Below are 15,966 nucleotides of genomic sequence, written 5' to 3'. Positions count from 1 at the left end.
TTAATAAATTGGGACACGTAAAATAAACAAAACAATTAATATATAAAAACCCCAAGCTTATCTCACATAGCTAAAAGATTCTCACGATTCAACTTGTTTTTGGGAAAAACGGACCTAGAATTCTCCATGCCAAAGATGGAACATTGAAAGGGTTAAAATCTAAAATCTGTCATATTAGGGAAGTGCATCAGAGTCCACAGCATGGGGCCTCCAAATTCTTTGGACTGTAGAGTTACATCAAATTAAAAAAATGTTTTTAATTTACAAAATACAATGAAGCTTCGCATATCATTTTCTTTATATCCTGGTCAGTCCATTAAAGGTCCCTGAGAATAAACTTAGACATAGATTCTTGTTTGAAACAAAATATCCCAAAATTTATAGAAACAATTTTGTAGCTTAAAGATCAAGTGCATCTTTGACTACTTTGGAAACTGGGAAAATGTGTGTATTGATTTATCAATTAACTACTCATCAATCAAATAAAAAAAAAATATATATATATATATATATATATATATATATATATATAGAGTGAGAGAGAGAGAGAGAGAGAGAGAGAGAGAGAGAGAGAGATCTATCTATCTCTGGGTCCAAGCCTCCTACTCAAAATTAAAAGATTATTCAACCTTACTGAGATACTTACAAAACAGTGTCTGACATGGGTTTTGATAACAATCTTAGTTGGAACTCACCAGATAGGTAGTGTATTTGGCCCAGAGATCTGGCACTAGGCAGTTTTCTGCCAGCGCTCTCTCAAAAACAATTTGAACTCGAGCGGGGTCTCCCTCCTTCATCTCATAGTCGATGTAACTCTGATACTCTGCCAGCTTTGGTGGCTCTGACACCAACTGAAACACGCAAAGATACAATTTTTAAAATCAAATTACTGAACAGCTGGAAAAATTAAGATGTTCTTAAATTGTTACAATATACAAAACCAAAAGTTCTGAACTCTAATCAATACATTATTCATATTCAAAGCACTGAACATAACTTAATCTGAAAACATGCAATTGGAGATTTAAAAGAGGTGCATAAATGAAAGATTCCAAGTTCTTAATAATGAAATAAAATCAAACACTGAAAATTTTAAAATAACAAAAAAAAAAAGTAAATGTTTTATAAATCAGATAAATATGATTTTCACTTAAGAGAATTCGAGAACCTGAGATAAAAATTAAATATGTGATTGTCGCCTGTAAAAAATGTTCTACCGAACACACACAAATTTTGATTTCTAGTATTGGGTGCTGTTGTTACCAAAGCCTCCTCATACAGCCGTCTCTTCTCCAACTGCTGAAGAGCTTGTTTGTAGTGCTGTGTGACCATCTCTGACACACCCTCATCTGTCCAATCAGCATATTCTGCATACGTGCCTTCCATATCTAAACAGAAATATTCAAATAATCCAAAGTTTACCTATTATTAGCTGCATTACTGTTCCTCTACCTCATTCAGAAAAATAAAACCTGGCAACAGGAGTATTAAATCACGGCTAATACATTTCTAAATGTTACATTTTGTTTTGATTTTATTAGATTTTTCATTTTTTTTTTTTTTATGCTGCGTTAGTGTTTATCATTCGAGAGGTTTATTTAAAAAAAAAAAAAAAAACATTTAAGGGAAACATGAGCCAAACTGCTCCCGAAGTCTAATCTGTGCTTTGGCTCCAGTGGAGGAGAGAAGCAGAGCTTTCTAGCTTAACCAACTGTGTCTCCAGTGCCACAGAGGAGAAAGACAGCAATGAGACAAAACAAGGAGAGTAGAGAGTGAAGGAAAGCAACACAGTATAAATGAGAAAAAAGAAAACAAAAATATGAGAGAGAGAGGGTGTAAACGGGAAAGAAGATGAGGGGGGGAAAACAGAAGAAAACTAAGTGAAAGATTGAATAAAATGGAGACAAGAAGGGTAAAAAATGTAACATATTTTGAGACAAATTCAGAGAGAGACACACAAGAAAGACCTGAGAAAGAAAAAAAAAAAGCTGAGGTAAAACTGCATGAAGAGAAAGCAAATAAAACACAAGGAAGAGAGAAAGCAAAATGGGGAAAAATGGTAAAAAGAAAGGAAAGGGAGAGTATGACTGCGTGTTTGTGTGTGTGAGAACGCCAGCAAGAGGGAGAGGCGAACACAGCCAGACCATCTGGTGTGGCGCAGGTGGAGCTGGTGGCTCTTGGCTCGGGCTGTGATGGAGGAGACTCTGATGTCTGTAAACACCTGATAGCACACGTCTGTAAGCAGCTCTGTATGAGACACAAGCAAAGTGAGCCAAGACTATACACTTCTGATGTCCTTACAAAGCTCACTAAACAAGGGGGAAAGGAGGAAAATTTAAATACATTTTTTTATATCTCTTCCTCTGTTTTTGTTTTCCCCTACATTCTCTTTTCCACTTCCTTTCATGCCAATTCTGTGATTATGCATCACTGGACAAGATGTGTCCAATATATGAGAGAGAGAGAGAGAGAGAGAGAGAGACTGATGGTATGATTAGACCTGCATCACTTGGAACAGAATAAAACATTTTAACAAAAATTGACAGCTTATTTTTACTCCTGGCATAATAAATAACTGATGATATTACATAGTACTTGGCTAAAGATGCTTTTGATAATTACAGTGCCAGCAAAAATGATTTTTGCATATCATATCTGTCCATTTAAAAACATGTATCTCCCAAAATAGTAACTTAAAAGAAAGTAAAGAGCTTCTTAACTTTCAATGGAAGTGAATGTAAAAAGATTTTATTTCAAGTAATTTTGGAGCATTTCTACTGGTTTATTCATTATGTTACATGATGTGAAGGACATACGTTGAGTTCCAGTAATGTAGTAAACTAAAAATCAACAAAAATGGATATACACGTTTTTAAAAAGACAGCGCCGATGTATTTAATAAAAAGAGTCAAAAATAAAAGCATGTAAGAGCAAAGCATCCATACATGAGCTTGACAACTGACTTCATATTCAATAAATGTTAATGCAAAAGTACTGTTTCCCTGCGAAACACACTAGAGAAAGCGTAACTTTGGGTTTGCAATATGCTTTGACTAACCAGGGGTTGCACGAAAAACAGCTGTGTGTGTTACCACATACAATGCAACAAATATGATCAAAGAACCTGAATTGAATAGCTCAGAAGACAGAGTTATTTTGGTATTTGATGCATTTTCAGATAGAGAACCGTGATAGAATATTTCCGTGCAGACCATGACTGCAGAAATCTGATTAAGAATAGATTATTAAGCGCATGTAAACTCAATCAGTGATTTGGGACTCCATCTTACTACTGCGAAGTACCAACCTAAAATATTATTTTAAAAAAAATAAATAAATTTTGCATAGTGAACTCACATTTTGTTATTCATATTGTCTGAAATAACATGCCAGAAGCAAAACTCTCATTTCATTTCATGTGCTGTGGAATGAATGGTGTAATGATGTAAATGACATAAAATAAGAGAATAAAACAAACAAAAAAAATTAGAAAGTTTGAAAAGAGTGAAGCAGAAAGAAAATGGGGAAAAAAGAGAAAATGAAAGCAGGAGGGATACAAACCAAAGGGAGGATACTCCTCAATTACTATAACAAAAGTAAGAGACTGAGAAAGAAAAGCAGAAACCCACTCCTCACCCATCAGAGGGATGGCCAGCTGGCGTCTGAAGAGCGTGTGGATTCTCTCGAGCTGAGCGTTCAGCTGCTCCTGCTGCTCGGGACTCGCTACACTGCCGGGAGGAGGCTGCAACACAAACCATATACAAGATGTTGAAGACATCCATAAAAATATACTCTTCATTTACCCACAACATATCTACTACATAAATAATAATATGCTTACTACTCTCTCCCAATGTACTATAGACATATATATATAGACATATATATATATATATATATATATATATATATATATATATATATATATATATATACACACACACACACACACACACACACACACACACACTATATACATATATATATATTCCTAACGTAATATTAAACCCGCCCTATATGATCTACATATCAATTGTGTAAAACTTATATTATAATATCTCCATAACATGCCCCTAACATTTGCATAAAATGGCCAATAACATATCCTTAATGTTCTTAAAATATAACAACATTATTAACACCTGTACACTAGCTAACCATTTACTAGAGCAGGAATTCAAAATTTGATAAATATGCAAACAATCAATTATGTGCGTGCTATATTCAGCCACAGGTTTTACTGCAAGAGCCTTATTAAAGGATGCATGAAACCACTCATATACTTAAAATGTCAGAGCCTATACATGGACAAAGTGTATTAAGGCTGATTAGTAAATATAAGTGTAAATATGTAGTGTGAATATGACTGTCAGAAGAAGCTAAAGAATGAAGCTTTGGGAGAACAGAGATGCTTGAAGGAGACCCATCTTTAAGCACTAACCAAAACACTGAAGCAAAAATTTATTCTTAAAGAGAGGAAGAACGCAATAATCTTCTTGCACATACTGATGATGATGCATTCGTGCTAATACCTGTAGAGTGGAGAGGATGGCAATCTCAAACTCTCTGTATGCCTCCCACAGGGCAGCACCTTTGGTCATATGCAAACCCACAGCTGTCAGAGCTCTCTCAAAGATGGAGCGCACCTTGTCAATGCCCCCCACAGTCCCCATCCCACCTATAGAGTACTGCGCATACTCCAACCAGATATCAGGACCTAGAGAGAGATAGAAGGAAAAATTTGGAGAAATAGTAAGTACTGAGAAGTAAGGATATACTTCAAAACTGCGATACTGTTTACATTTGAGCTTGAAAGGGCTTTAAAAAAAACCTGCCTACTCTGAAATGGAACAGGCCTCTCCAATGTTAAAACCTAACTAAGAAGTGAATAAAAAAAGCAAATCCTTCAATATCATCCAGATGACTGTTTTGCAAATTGCCTGTTGTTGTGTGTTTAAATTAATATGTATGCATTAATATGTATGTGAAAACAGGCTTCATAAAAAAACATTTTGGACCCTATGCAAAATAGAGCAAAACACAGCAGTATGAAAGTCTTTGCAAGCACAAACAAGTACCATAAATTTCCTCATATCTTTGGTATGGGCCTGTCAAAAAAAGTTTTCAAAATCTGAAATGTACAAAAGTATAATTTTAAAAATGTGTGTGAATTTTTCCTTCAAGTGATTGGCACAGATGACTCTACTAATTCAGAACCCAAATATGGCCATCTGGCAACATCATGAACTTAAAACAGCTTGGGCGCAACACATTTAAAACTTAAATTATTATTTAATCAGTGCTGAAACAACACTGCCAAAAGGAATTTGAAAAAAAAAAATCTTGAACAGCAGTTACAGACAGCTACAATTAGACTGGTCAAAATCTTTGCCAAGTAGCATCAGATTACTGTTCATTCAGATGTTTTGTGAAAATGGAACAGCACTTACAGATGTAGTCTTTCGCAGCCCTCTCAAAAAGCTCATAGATCTTCTCCCGCTCCGCCTCCTCGCCCTCTGTCAGACCGATCTCATCCTTCAGCCAGTCGAGCCAAATCTCTGCACAGCAAATCAGAACAATGTCAGACCACATTTATTAGCACATTAATGTTACTCTACAAGTTAATGATACCAATATACTTGGTCATTCATTTCTTCATTCATTTTCTTATTGAGGATCACTGTGGGTCAGAATAGTACCTGGAATCACATTGAGCAAGTTAGGAACACACCATGGTACCAGTCCAGAGCAACACACATTCAAACCTAGGGACACTAGAGTATGCAATCCACCTACCAGCATGTGGTTTTGAACTATAGAAGGAAACTGGAGCACCCGGAGGAAAGCCACACAGACACAGGGAGAACACACCAAATTCCTCAAATACAATACAACTCGAGGCAGGGATTGAACCCATAACCTCAGGACCCTGGAGCTGTGTAACAGTAAAACTAGCTGTTGCACTTCTGTGCTGCCCTACATGGTCTTATTAAATTATCAACTTATCTTACTGAAAATGCACTCAATCGTTTTTGTTGACCTCAATATTGCCCATTGTGTTTACATGCGTGATTATTTCCATAGAAATGAACATGACCAATTTTTTTAGCCAGTTGTGCTGTTCTGCTCTTCCATCTGCTCTCTGTCAGTGGTGGGGCACGAGGCTGTAAGCTGATAGCGTTATGTAGTGCAGGAACAAGTGCAGTGTGTGCTGCACAATGACCAATACATTAATAACGCTGCTTCTATGAACACAGATCAGACCGCAACATGTAAACACGTGTTGCATGAGGCCAATAGGTGTTTTTCTCAAAGACTACATAACTCCCACCAGAAAGTTTTGAAATGCAAGTCCAAAAGAAATTGGTTCCAAAGCTGAATTCCACAGCTGCACTGTAGGAACATTTAGGCTTTGTGAGGAGATTCAATTAACATGAACCAGCCGTTATGCTGACTCTGTTTAAACATAATTAGCAGCGAAAGATGGCAATATAACAAAACTAAAAGCACCTCTAAAATATAACCATCACATCCAGTTTTCAGAGCTGGGGGAAAAAAAACCCACAGTGGGAAAGGGACCTTTCCAACAGTTGCCTATTACAGATGTGCTTGCTTGACAAAAGGAATATAAACTTGACAGCACAAAATCATTTTCTAATTCTCCACCTTTACTTAAATGCAGCAGACAAAAACACCCATGGACTTCTTTAGGTCTGAAGCAAGAGCAGAGATTGGCTTTGCCTTAACTTTCTCTGCCTCTAAAATGAGACAGCCTTAAGTCCTGACTCAGATTACTGTGGCATCACTGGTGATCCAACTTGCAATCTCCTGATGAAAGGGCCAAGGCAGTGGTCCTGCACAGCACACCATGTTGCCCTTTTTATCCCCCCCTCATCCTAACAGACTTGATTTTTCCAACAGTGTGTATTGGAAATTAGTTAAATCATCTGTATGAATCATGGTCCTGGGGGTGTTGGGAGGTAAATTGACTTTAGACAGCCTCAAAATGTCAGCACACGTAGCATGTAAAATGCACAGCAGGCTTTTTTATTTAGTTATTTAAAAAATATATAAAACAAAATAAAATTTAAAAAAAACATTGCATCTTTTCATTTAAAAAATACAAGCCTTATGTAACTAGAGCTTTCTACTCTCTACCAATACCGTTTCAGAACAGTACAGTTTGTTCTAAAGCCACAGTCAGAGATTTCAGAACAACAAAGCAGCAGTCACGACGCTGGGGCTTTCTGTAATGCTGAGAGAAGGTGTGATGGAGGCATGATCATCTCAGAAAAAGACCAGACTCTGAATAAACCGTCCATTATACAAACAAATCTTTCTGTCCTTAAACATGAATCATGAATAAATAAATCAGGCTTGGATCACAATGTAATATAAAAACTGATTCTTTTGTCAATCATCTGTTATTCACCTCAAGCAAACATTGTGACAAATGACTTGTACATATAACACCAGTGCAGTTTATTCTCATGACACAAGTTAATCCCAAACCCCTTTAGTGTTTATGAGGTCTGGGTTCTGAGGCAACCAGTACATTGTTCTGATAACACAATCAACTTCTTTGATTTGCACATTTTCATTTTTAATTTTATGCCCTGAGCCTTCATGGATTTCAGCTGCTAATTTTAGTTAAGAAAATTACAGACCATTAATCAGTGTACTCGCCTTCAGTGAGAGGGAAGAGTTCACTCATCTTCTGCCTGGCCTTGCGCAGTCTATGCAGCTTCCCCTCCTGCCTCAAAAGCTTGATCAGGTCCACATGGCAGTTATAATCAAATGCATTGATGGACAGCTGCAAAGAAATTAAAGAGTGAAAATGTTGGAATCACACACTAGCACAAAGATAAGCACAAGATCTTTGAACTTGTAATAGTCTGTTCATGCTAATAGACAGACTTATAGGCTGTAGCATCCAATGCAATCTTCACTAGTGCTGGCTATCTAATAAATGGACAGAGAGAGAGAGAGAGAGAGAAAGAGGTGTTTTGCCCTTTAGGTAGATAGATAGATAGATAGAGATAGGTTATATGTCAAAATTACATTTCAGACCACCTTGTAGAATCCATATCAGTAACAGACTAAAGACAAATACAGATAACGTTGATGATCTACAGCATGTAAAAATGGAATGGATCTTGGAAACCAGGTTTATATTAATTTAACCAGAGTAACTTTGTAGCAACTCCAAGTTAATTAAACAGTTGTTCTTGTCTAATTAGGATTAAGCTTTAGCTATGGATACTAGCCCTCCAGACGAGAAAATGCAAAAGCCAACACTGGAGAAGGTCAGATGATGAGGTGTTCATTTGGATGCTCAGGCTGATTTTTCATAAAAAAAAAAAAAAAAAAAAAATACCTTTTAGGTAACATTTTAGTAAGTGAAGTACATAAAGGCATGTTTTAACTGAATAAAAAAATAAAACATTTGTAAAAGTTTTTTAATGATTTGAGAAATTAGGCCTTGTCTAATAATTTCTTAAAAGTAAAATCAGGCTAAAAGTTGTGTAGTGTAACCCCATCATGCCAAAGAGCACTGATTCATGTAAGCAAAAAGACAGGTCAGCAGGAGTCCTTAGAATGTGCGTTTCAATATTCACAAATTATATATATATATTTGTAATAAATGAAGGGGGGGGGTAAGGAAAGAAAAATATATATTTTTTTATGTAATCGGATGCTTATAGAGTATATCAATTATGAGAGGTTTTGGTGGTTCACGAACCAGTTATGAAACATAGATCTAAACCACAGTGTCTCATTGAGGTAATGAAGAAATCAAACTTGAATGTTTTAGACAATAAATTCATAAAATGTTATAAACCTATATCTTCAAAACATTTGCTGATTTTTAAGAAATTCACTTGACACCTGCTTGTGGAGTAAAATAAACAGCAATAATAAAAAAATATATAAACAATTCAATGTTTCAACTCCCTATTCAGCCGCCCCACCATAAGAAAATGCTCAGATCTTGCATGATATTTGTTTGCCTTAGAAACAATTCAGGAAAAACTGATTTTATTATTAACTGTATTCGCCATCTGATAAAAACTACATTAAATCAGGAATAAAATTGTTATTCAGTTTTGCCAAAACATGCTGATCAGTGGAGATTTCCCATGTCTAAAAAACATTTCTAATCTCAGTCAGAAACACAACGATATGTGTTTCTATGACCATGAAACAACCAAGAAAGAGATTCAGTATTCACTGTCAGTTAGATGCTTTTCTTTAAGAGAAGGTCACACTCTACTCATGGACTTAAACAACAGACCAGGGCATGTGAAGTCTGCTTTTTGAATTGTTGCTAACACAGCATTCTCATCCAATCATGTTCAGCTGTTTAAAACCAACTGCCCGATACCCGTCATCATATCCACCCAGCAAGAAAAACTGAATACCTATGAGGTGTACACCTGCTTGACTGAAATGCAATCTTATTTAATCTAGCAGCCACACCTCTGTGGATGACACTGGTGTCTCTTGCGTTTGATTACTGTCCCTTTAGAGAAACCAAGAGACATCCTGTTAAAATATCCACCAACCAACCATAACATTATTACCACCATCTTGTTTTTACACTCACTGTGCATTCTCTCATCTCATCATTTGGGTGGTGGATCATTCTCAGTGATGCAGTGACACTGACTTTGTGGTGGTGTGTTTGTGTGTTGCGTTTGTACAGATGGCTCAAACACAGCAGGGCTTGTGGCGTTTTTAAAAAGGTTCCACTCACTGTCCACTCTATGAGAGACACCTACCAAGTTGGTCTATGGGAAAAAAATGCACCCAAAAAAGGAAACTGTTCATCTTTAATCATTTTTGTTTCTAAAAATGAGTTTCATGAAATCATAATCGTTGCATTGCTTCATGATGCACACAGAAATTCATACTTGGTCATGAAAATGACCAAGTAAAACAAGTAAAAGCAATTCAGTTGCTTCATTGCTGTAGGGTACAGTGCAGACATAACACACACTACTACACTGTGTAGGGAAAAAACAGAACTCATTCTGAATATGAGATCTCAATCTGAACTAAACAGAACTGACCCGTTCATTATATCAGACTCTTACTGTAGAACTAATTGAAAGTTGGTTTTATCCATTCTGTGCAGAGAAACCCAAAGCATCTAAAAAAAAGCATCTCATTGCTGTAAGAGGGAAACATTAGCAGCTTCTACAAGATCCCAATAAACCATTAGTTAATTGTTATGGTGGTAAAGGCTAATGACATAGGGGTACAAGTCTAATAATGTGCTAATAAGTCTTGAATCAGTCCCAGAATTATATTTACAGCTGCATCCTCTATAATCTGAGATGCTCCTGGGTGAGTGTTTAGGTTGATGTTTTCACAATTATGGCATTAATTTCATGATGTGAACCTGTAGTATTCCACAGATGGTCTCAAGCATGAAAATTCAGACAGCCAAAGTTTCATATGTCATAAGCCTAAGAACCAATACCAACAACTTGCATAGTGAGGCTTTCCAGGGAGCCCTGAACTGCAGGCTAGAGATGGAGACGTGGGTGGAGACAGAGGATATTTTTTTTAATCAGTTATTTTTTTGGGCAAAATTATTGCACATAATACGATATGGCAAAGCGATATATTTCTTTATTTTCTGTATTATGTGACCTAAATATATAATTCTGGTAATATCAATCAGGTATTTTGAACCGTCTTGGACACTACCCTTGTGCCAATTACCATGAGTGTGGGGAATTGGGGACAGGGACATGTCCACTGTGATCTCCTATGTTTCCTCATCAACTGCCTGATTTTATAGAGAGTCACAGCTGTTCCAGCCCAAGCAAAGTGCTAGAGCATGCACACACTTTTTTTTTTTTTAACCCAGAACCACACTGACAACCGTAAAACCTAGAGAGACAACTTCCGTCCCATAGAAGCCCCTCTATTCTATGCAAATTACCATTGTGCAGCTGTTCATAATGACACATGACCAGCTTAGTGAATCGGAAGTAGAATTTAAATCTCTGCAACTAAAGGACAATGAGAGGCAAGTCAGTAATTTCATCAGCCCCCATGTTCCTGCCCCAGAAACGATAAGCTTGTGATTGAAAGCATTAAATGTGCTGCATTTAGGCATCTCCACAAACAAAGGAAAAAGTTGAGAATATAGTCCTGTCAGTCCTGCAGAGCTGCAAGGGAAAGCAAGACGATACAATAAAATATACTTTTTGCAATTATGGTGTAGAAGACTTATCAAAACAGAAGCCATGGTAGCAGTACAGGGATAAAAAAAAATTGAAAATATCTTTTCAATGCCCATCCCTAATTACAACCGTAATTTGTTAAATATAGGCCTATCAATGGAAAGTGCTTTTTACGTTTTACTCAAGTGAATACATCGCCAGACAAACACATGAATGAGCCACAATTACACCTTGAATAATAGCAAACACAAATTGCATTACCCATGTGCATGATACAGAGGCAGATCTTCATACTGCAGACTGTCCTGACATGTAGTAACTACGCTGGAGGTGCACGGTGAATGTACACAAAAATCATGCTTTGGATTTAAACAAGATGGCCTTGCTCTGTCCAAAGCTTTGTGCAAAGCGTGCCGAGTCATTGTGACTACATCACAGGGATCCTGAAAAACCTTTACCATAATTAAAATCCTACCACAAAGAACCGTATGAGGGGAGTTCATGTACTACATGTGTTAACACAGTACTGTTCAACTCTATTCAACTCAAAAAATACTTTGAATTAAATAACTGTTCATTCAAAACCTTTGAGTTAATTGGATCCAACTCATTGACTATGTTTACATGCAAAGATTTCCTCCAATCGGATTAAATTCATTCTGATTATAGATTCAGACTGAGGTGCTTATGTGTACACTCCACTCACCAATCTGATTAAAATCACAGTTTATATGCGTGCCACAAGCAGTCAGAGCTGAAATGATGCGCATAGTACCACTTAGTATACATGTTACTACTGTTGCAGTTTACTGTTCTCAAGAGGAGGCCATCATGCCCAATTCACACAAGGACATTAAGTAAGAAAGAAAGAAAGAAAGAAAGAAAGAGATGCATGAGCAAACAGTGAGAGGTTGAATGAGTGTTTCTTCTTCCCTAAAATAAAGTTTCCCCTCATCTGGAGTCATAAAGCTTCATTTCACCTCAGCGACCTTAAACCCCTTCATTAAAGACTGGTGGAAGAAGACTGAAGGATGGTTTTATAAAACTGCGAAGATTATCTTACATATTAAGCCCCCTAGGTCAGTGAGGTCTGCTGTTGTTGCCTTGTACAAGCTCAGCTCATGCTCAGAATGTACAGAGGATTTCTGATTGAGTGTGTGTAATCAGATACAGGTGGGTGTTTACATCGCTATCATTCTTCTATTTAACTGAGTATTTAGAGGATTACACACCTCGTTTGGATAGAAAATGTAATCAGAATGACCCCAATCAGACAACTCTATTCTAATTGAGGTGTATATATGGACACATTCTATTCAGATTCAACTATTAGCCGGCTTATTAACGTATTATCAGGCTGCATGTAAAACGTGGCCAATGTTACCACATGGGGTTTTTGGACACACAAGTCACATTTTGTATAGACCAGTATAGACAAACGTTTTACGAAATACTGGATGCTTTGATTGATATGTTAGCTATGTTGGTTCTGTGGTGTTGAGCTCTAGCTATATTAAGTTTGTACTCGCACCAAAAAGGGGGTTTAATTGTTTTTTTTATTATTAAGTTGCACAATTTTTCATTAGTATTAATATTATTGGCTGTTCAAGAAATACAGTCTTGCATTGCACAAAATACATTGTGATATTATAATTTGTGTATGTGTTATCTATTTTAAGAAAGTATTATCTATTACTGTACCTGGAAAATACCTGGAATAAATCTGGTTTCACTTCACAGTAAAAACAAACAATGTGCAGGTTAGGAATTTGTTTCTGTTCAGTAACACACTAAAATTCTGTATTTTAATGCTTCACATAGATTTCAAAATATCTGACTTATCATGTTTGTCTATATTGCGCACACTTAAGGGTTGGTATTACAAAAACAAGATTTAATCCTTAACTTGGGCCCAGTCAAGCCAGTCCCACAGTGAGAGAGAGACAGTGCATTCATTCAGTGCTCTCCTCATTTTGTTTATTGAAGATGTATTACTTACGTAGAAATTGAGACTGAAACACACCCACAAATGCCACAAAAAAGAAGCATTTAGTGATTTAGTTAGAGCATCATTTATTTCTCACAAATGTTGACATCGTGATAATTAACAAACGACAGCGCTCATTGCTGCTGTTTGGTGATGAGCTTCATAAAGCTCGGTGCGGTTCATTGTTTTTGTCTTAGTGAACCATTAGAACAAGTAATGAACCGAGTACAAAAAACACAGACTAACATTACTCTGTAGCATTAAAGGACTCATTATGGAAAGCTTTGTTTTTTGGGTTTTTTTTTTTTAAGATTTTAATATTGTATGCAAACAATTTTTTAGGGAGTTTGTCACAAAAACCAACACACTTATATCTGCCTGTTCAGGACCACTCTTTTTTCAGTGTAACACCTGAACTTTTCAAACAGAAATGCTTTTTGAATGAGGCACCCTTCAGCAGGAAATTAAAAATAAAGTTAATTTACATAAAAGTACATCAGTTTTAAAGATACAGTACAATTGATGAACTAGAACATATCAAAAATATCATAACTGGAGCTGAGAAGGGGTTTATTTTTAATGGAACATATGGGCACTTTAAAGCAACAAGAAAACTGACCACTGGGAGCGACAGTGACAAATCTGAGGAATAAACTCTACAACAATAACAACATTGCGCAACGTAGAAGGAACCGGTGGCTTCATTTTTATTAGTCTTTCCACATTTTGCCACAGTGCTTTGAGTAGCTGATCAGAATGGGGAATAAATAGGTTTAAATACATCGTTAATTGTGCTGAAGAGCTTTAAATCCAAGGTTGCTCTCTTAATTCACACCCACGTTAACGGCGCGCAGTTTGACCAACTGTTGGTTCAACTGCAACGGCAGCATAAAACGAGAGCGCTTCTTTACTAGTGCAATACACTTCATAATATATGTCCTGAGATTCAGTAATCACTAAATGAACATTTATGGTCGCAGACGTAAGCCCATTTGTGTTAAAAACCCACTTGAGTTCATATCGCGCCGAAGCCTCGGGACTAAACATCAGCTACACTCTCTCTCCAGTGTTTTGCTAGTCCTCTCCTAAAGTCCCCTTAACTTTTCCTCAAGCTGATCAAGGAGCGGTTGAATAACGACCAGACAATCCCTGGTACATATTATAGAACTGAATTATGAATTCCCCAGAGCCCAACTGTGACATTTCCAAGATATTCACCAACTGCGCACCCCTTAAGAGCTAAGCTAGCAATCGCTAGTGAAGGACGAGTCAGTTTAATGAACCGACTCTTCTCGAGTATTCAATTAAGTGAATCGAATCAAATTCAACAACAGAAACTTTGCAGAATTGGATAAAAAGTCGTGTACATTTCTTCCAAAAAGAATGATTTCTTTTAAAATCATTGTTACTGTATTATTGTAGAAATGTGCACTTAATAAAAAGTCTGATGGACCCTTTTGCGATTTAAGACCCACTTTAGTGAAAATCATGGTGTTGTTTATATACTGGCAGACACCAGTGGGGGGAAAAAAGCAGTGCGTCCTTCTAATAAGCTCAGGATGCATGCTAGTGGTGGTTCATAAGTGGAGATAGAGAATGGAAATTATTGTATAGTCATAGAGACACTAGTACTGAAAAATCTTGATAGAACAGGATTGAGTTTTAAAGGTTTATTAGATGGGAGGAAAGAGAGATTATATTAACTTAGAAATGTGAATACTATTACCTACAACTTGAAAGTAAGCAATCAGCAGATACTACTAAATTAAATTCGATATTTTTATGATCACTAGAACAAACCTCACATGATAATTAGACTTTTAAACATTTACATGACAAATGTATATGATAAATTTATATAACAAATTGAATTAGGTCAGCACATAGAGTCATTAATATACAACCCTGTTTCCTAACACTAACCCCAAACCCACACTTAACCCTAACCCCCACCCCTCCCCCAAAGTACATATTTATTTTCAATATTTCAAATTAATAAATGAATATGTATTTATGTTACCCCAGATCACAATCACTGGTAATCATTGGGCTACTGCACTGAAACATCTGCATTCAATTCATTTTACTGGGTTTTAAATCTTTCACACGAAACTTACATGTCTTATTAATTTCTACATATCATAAGCATCAACGTCAAGGCTGGACATAAATAAGTTGAGTCTTGTGCATCCCAAAATTCATTGTACACTGTAATTTCAATTATTTCTGCTGGTTTTTTTTCCCCTTTGCTTTTGGTTACATGTCTGGTGTTTTGTCCCTGTCATATTATTGTGTATCATGAAAGTATTTCTAAAAGAACACATAATGTGGTATTATTACCTTATTGTTCACCCCATATGTAAGTCTGAGTGTCCCTGGTTAGTCTGGTTTTTAAAGTAAATAGAGCTTAACACACAGACAACACACTTCTGCACACTTTTTGAATATAAACAGTTTTTAAACTAAATTACACACATATCGGCGGGGGGAAAATATATATATATTCAGTTTAAAGTTTGCAGAACAACTTACACATTGTATTTAACCCCAAAATGCTTTAAGAAAAAAAGAAATTGTTTTATACATTTTTAATATTTGTTCCCCATTTGTCTTAAAATCCATTAAATTGGTAATTTAACCAAGAAAGTTCGGTTTATGGATAAAACCCAGATAAGCTCACAGCTTCTCATAAAAACTACATACTTATTTTTAATAGGATATATATTTTTTATCTTTTTACCTCAGAGTAACTCTACACATTCTTTAATTATTCTGCACTGA

The 15,966-nt window shown here is 36.2% G+C and overlaps 1 protein-coding gene across 1 annotated transcript in view; it reads right to left on the bottom strand.

Moving 5' to 3' along the window:
- Window positions 1-15,966, bottom strand: part of LOC136677076 (squamous cell carcinoma antigen recognized by T-cells 3-like) — a 36,139-nt gene that overhangs the window by 19,450 nt on the left and 723 nt on the right. The window contains exons 2-7 of the mRNA XM_066654467.1: window positions 7,687-7,813; window positions 5,451-5,558; window positions 4,533-4,717; window positions 3,637-3,742; window positions 1,264-1,388; window positions 696-851 (exon numbers count right to left, since the gene is read on the bottom strand). Coding sequence (XP_066510564.1) covers window positions 696-851; window positions 1,264-1,388; window positions 3,637-3,742; window positions 4,533-4,717; window positions 5,451-5,558; window positions 7,687-7,813 — 807 coding nt within the window. The remainder of the gene's footprint in view (window positions 1-695; window positions 852-1,263; window positions 1,389-3,636; window positions 3,743-4,532; window positions 4,718-5,450; window positions 5,559-7,686; window positions 7,814-15,966) is intronic.

The sequence above is a fragment of the Hoplias malabaricus genome, chromosome X2 (assembly GCF_029633855.1).
Source record: "Hoplias malabaricus isolate fHopMal1 chromosome X2, fHopMal1.hap1, whole genome shotgun sequence".
Lineage (NCBI taxonomy): Eukaryota > Metazoa > Chordata > Actinopteri > Characiformes > Erythrinidae > Hoplias > Hoplias malabaricus.
The sequence above is the reverse complement of the archived record's forward strand: the minus strand, read 5'-3'. Positions and strand labels throughout refer to the sequence as shown.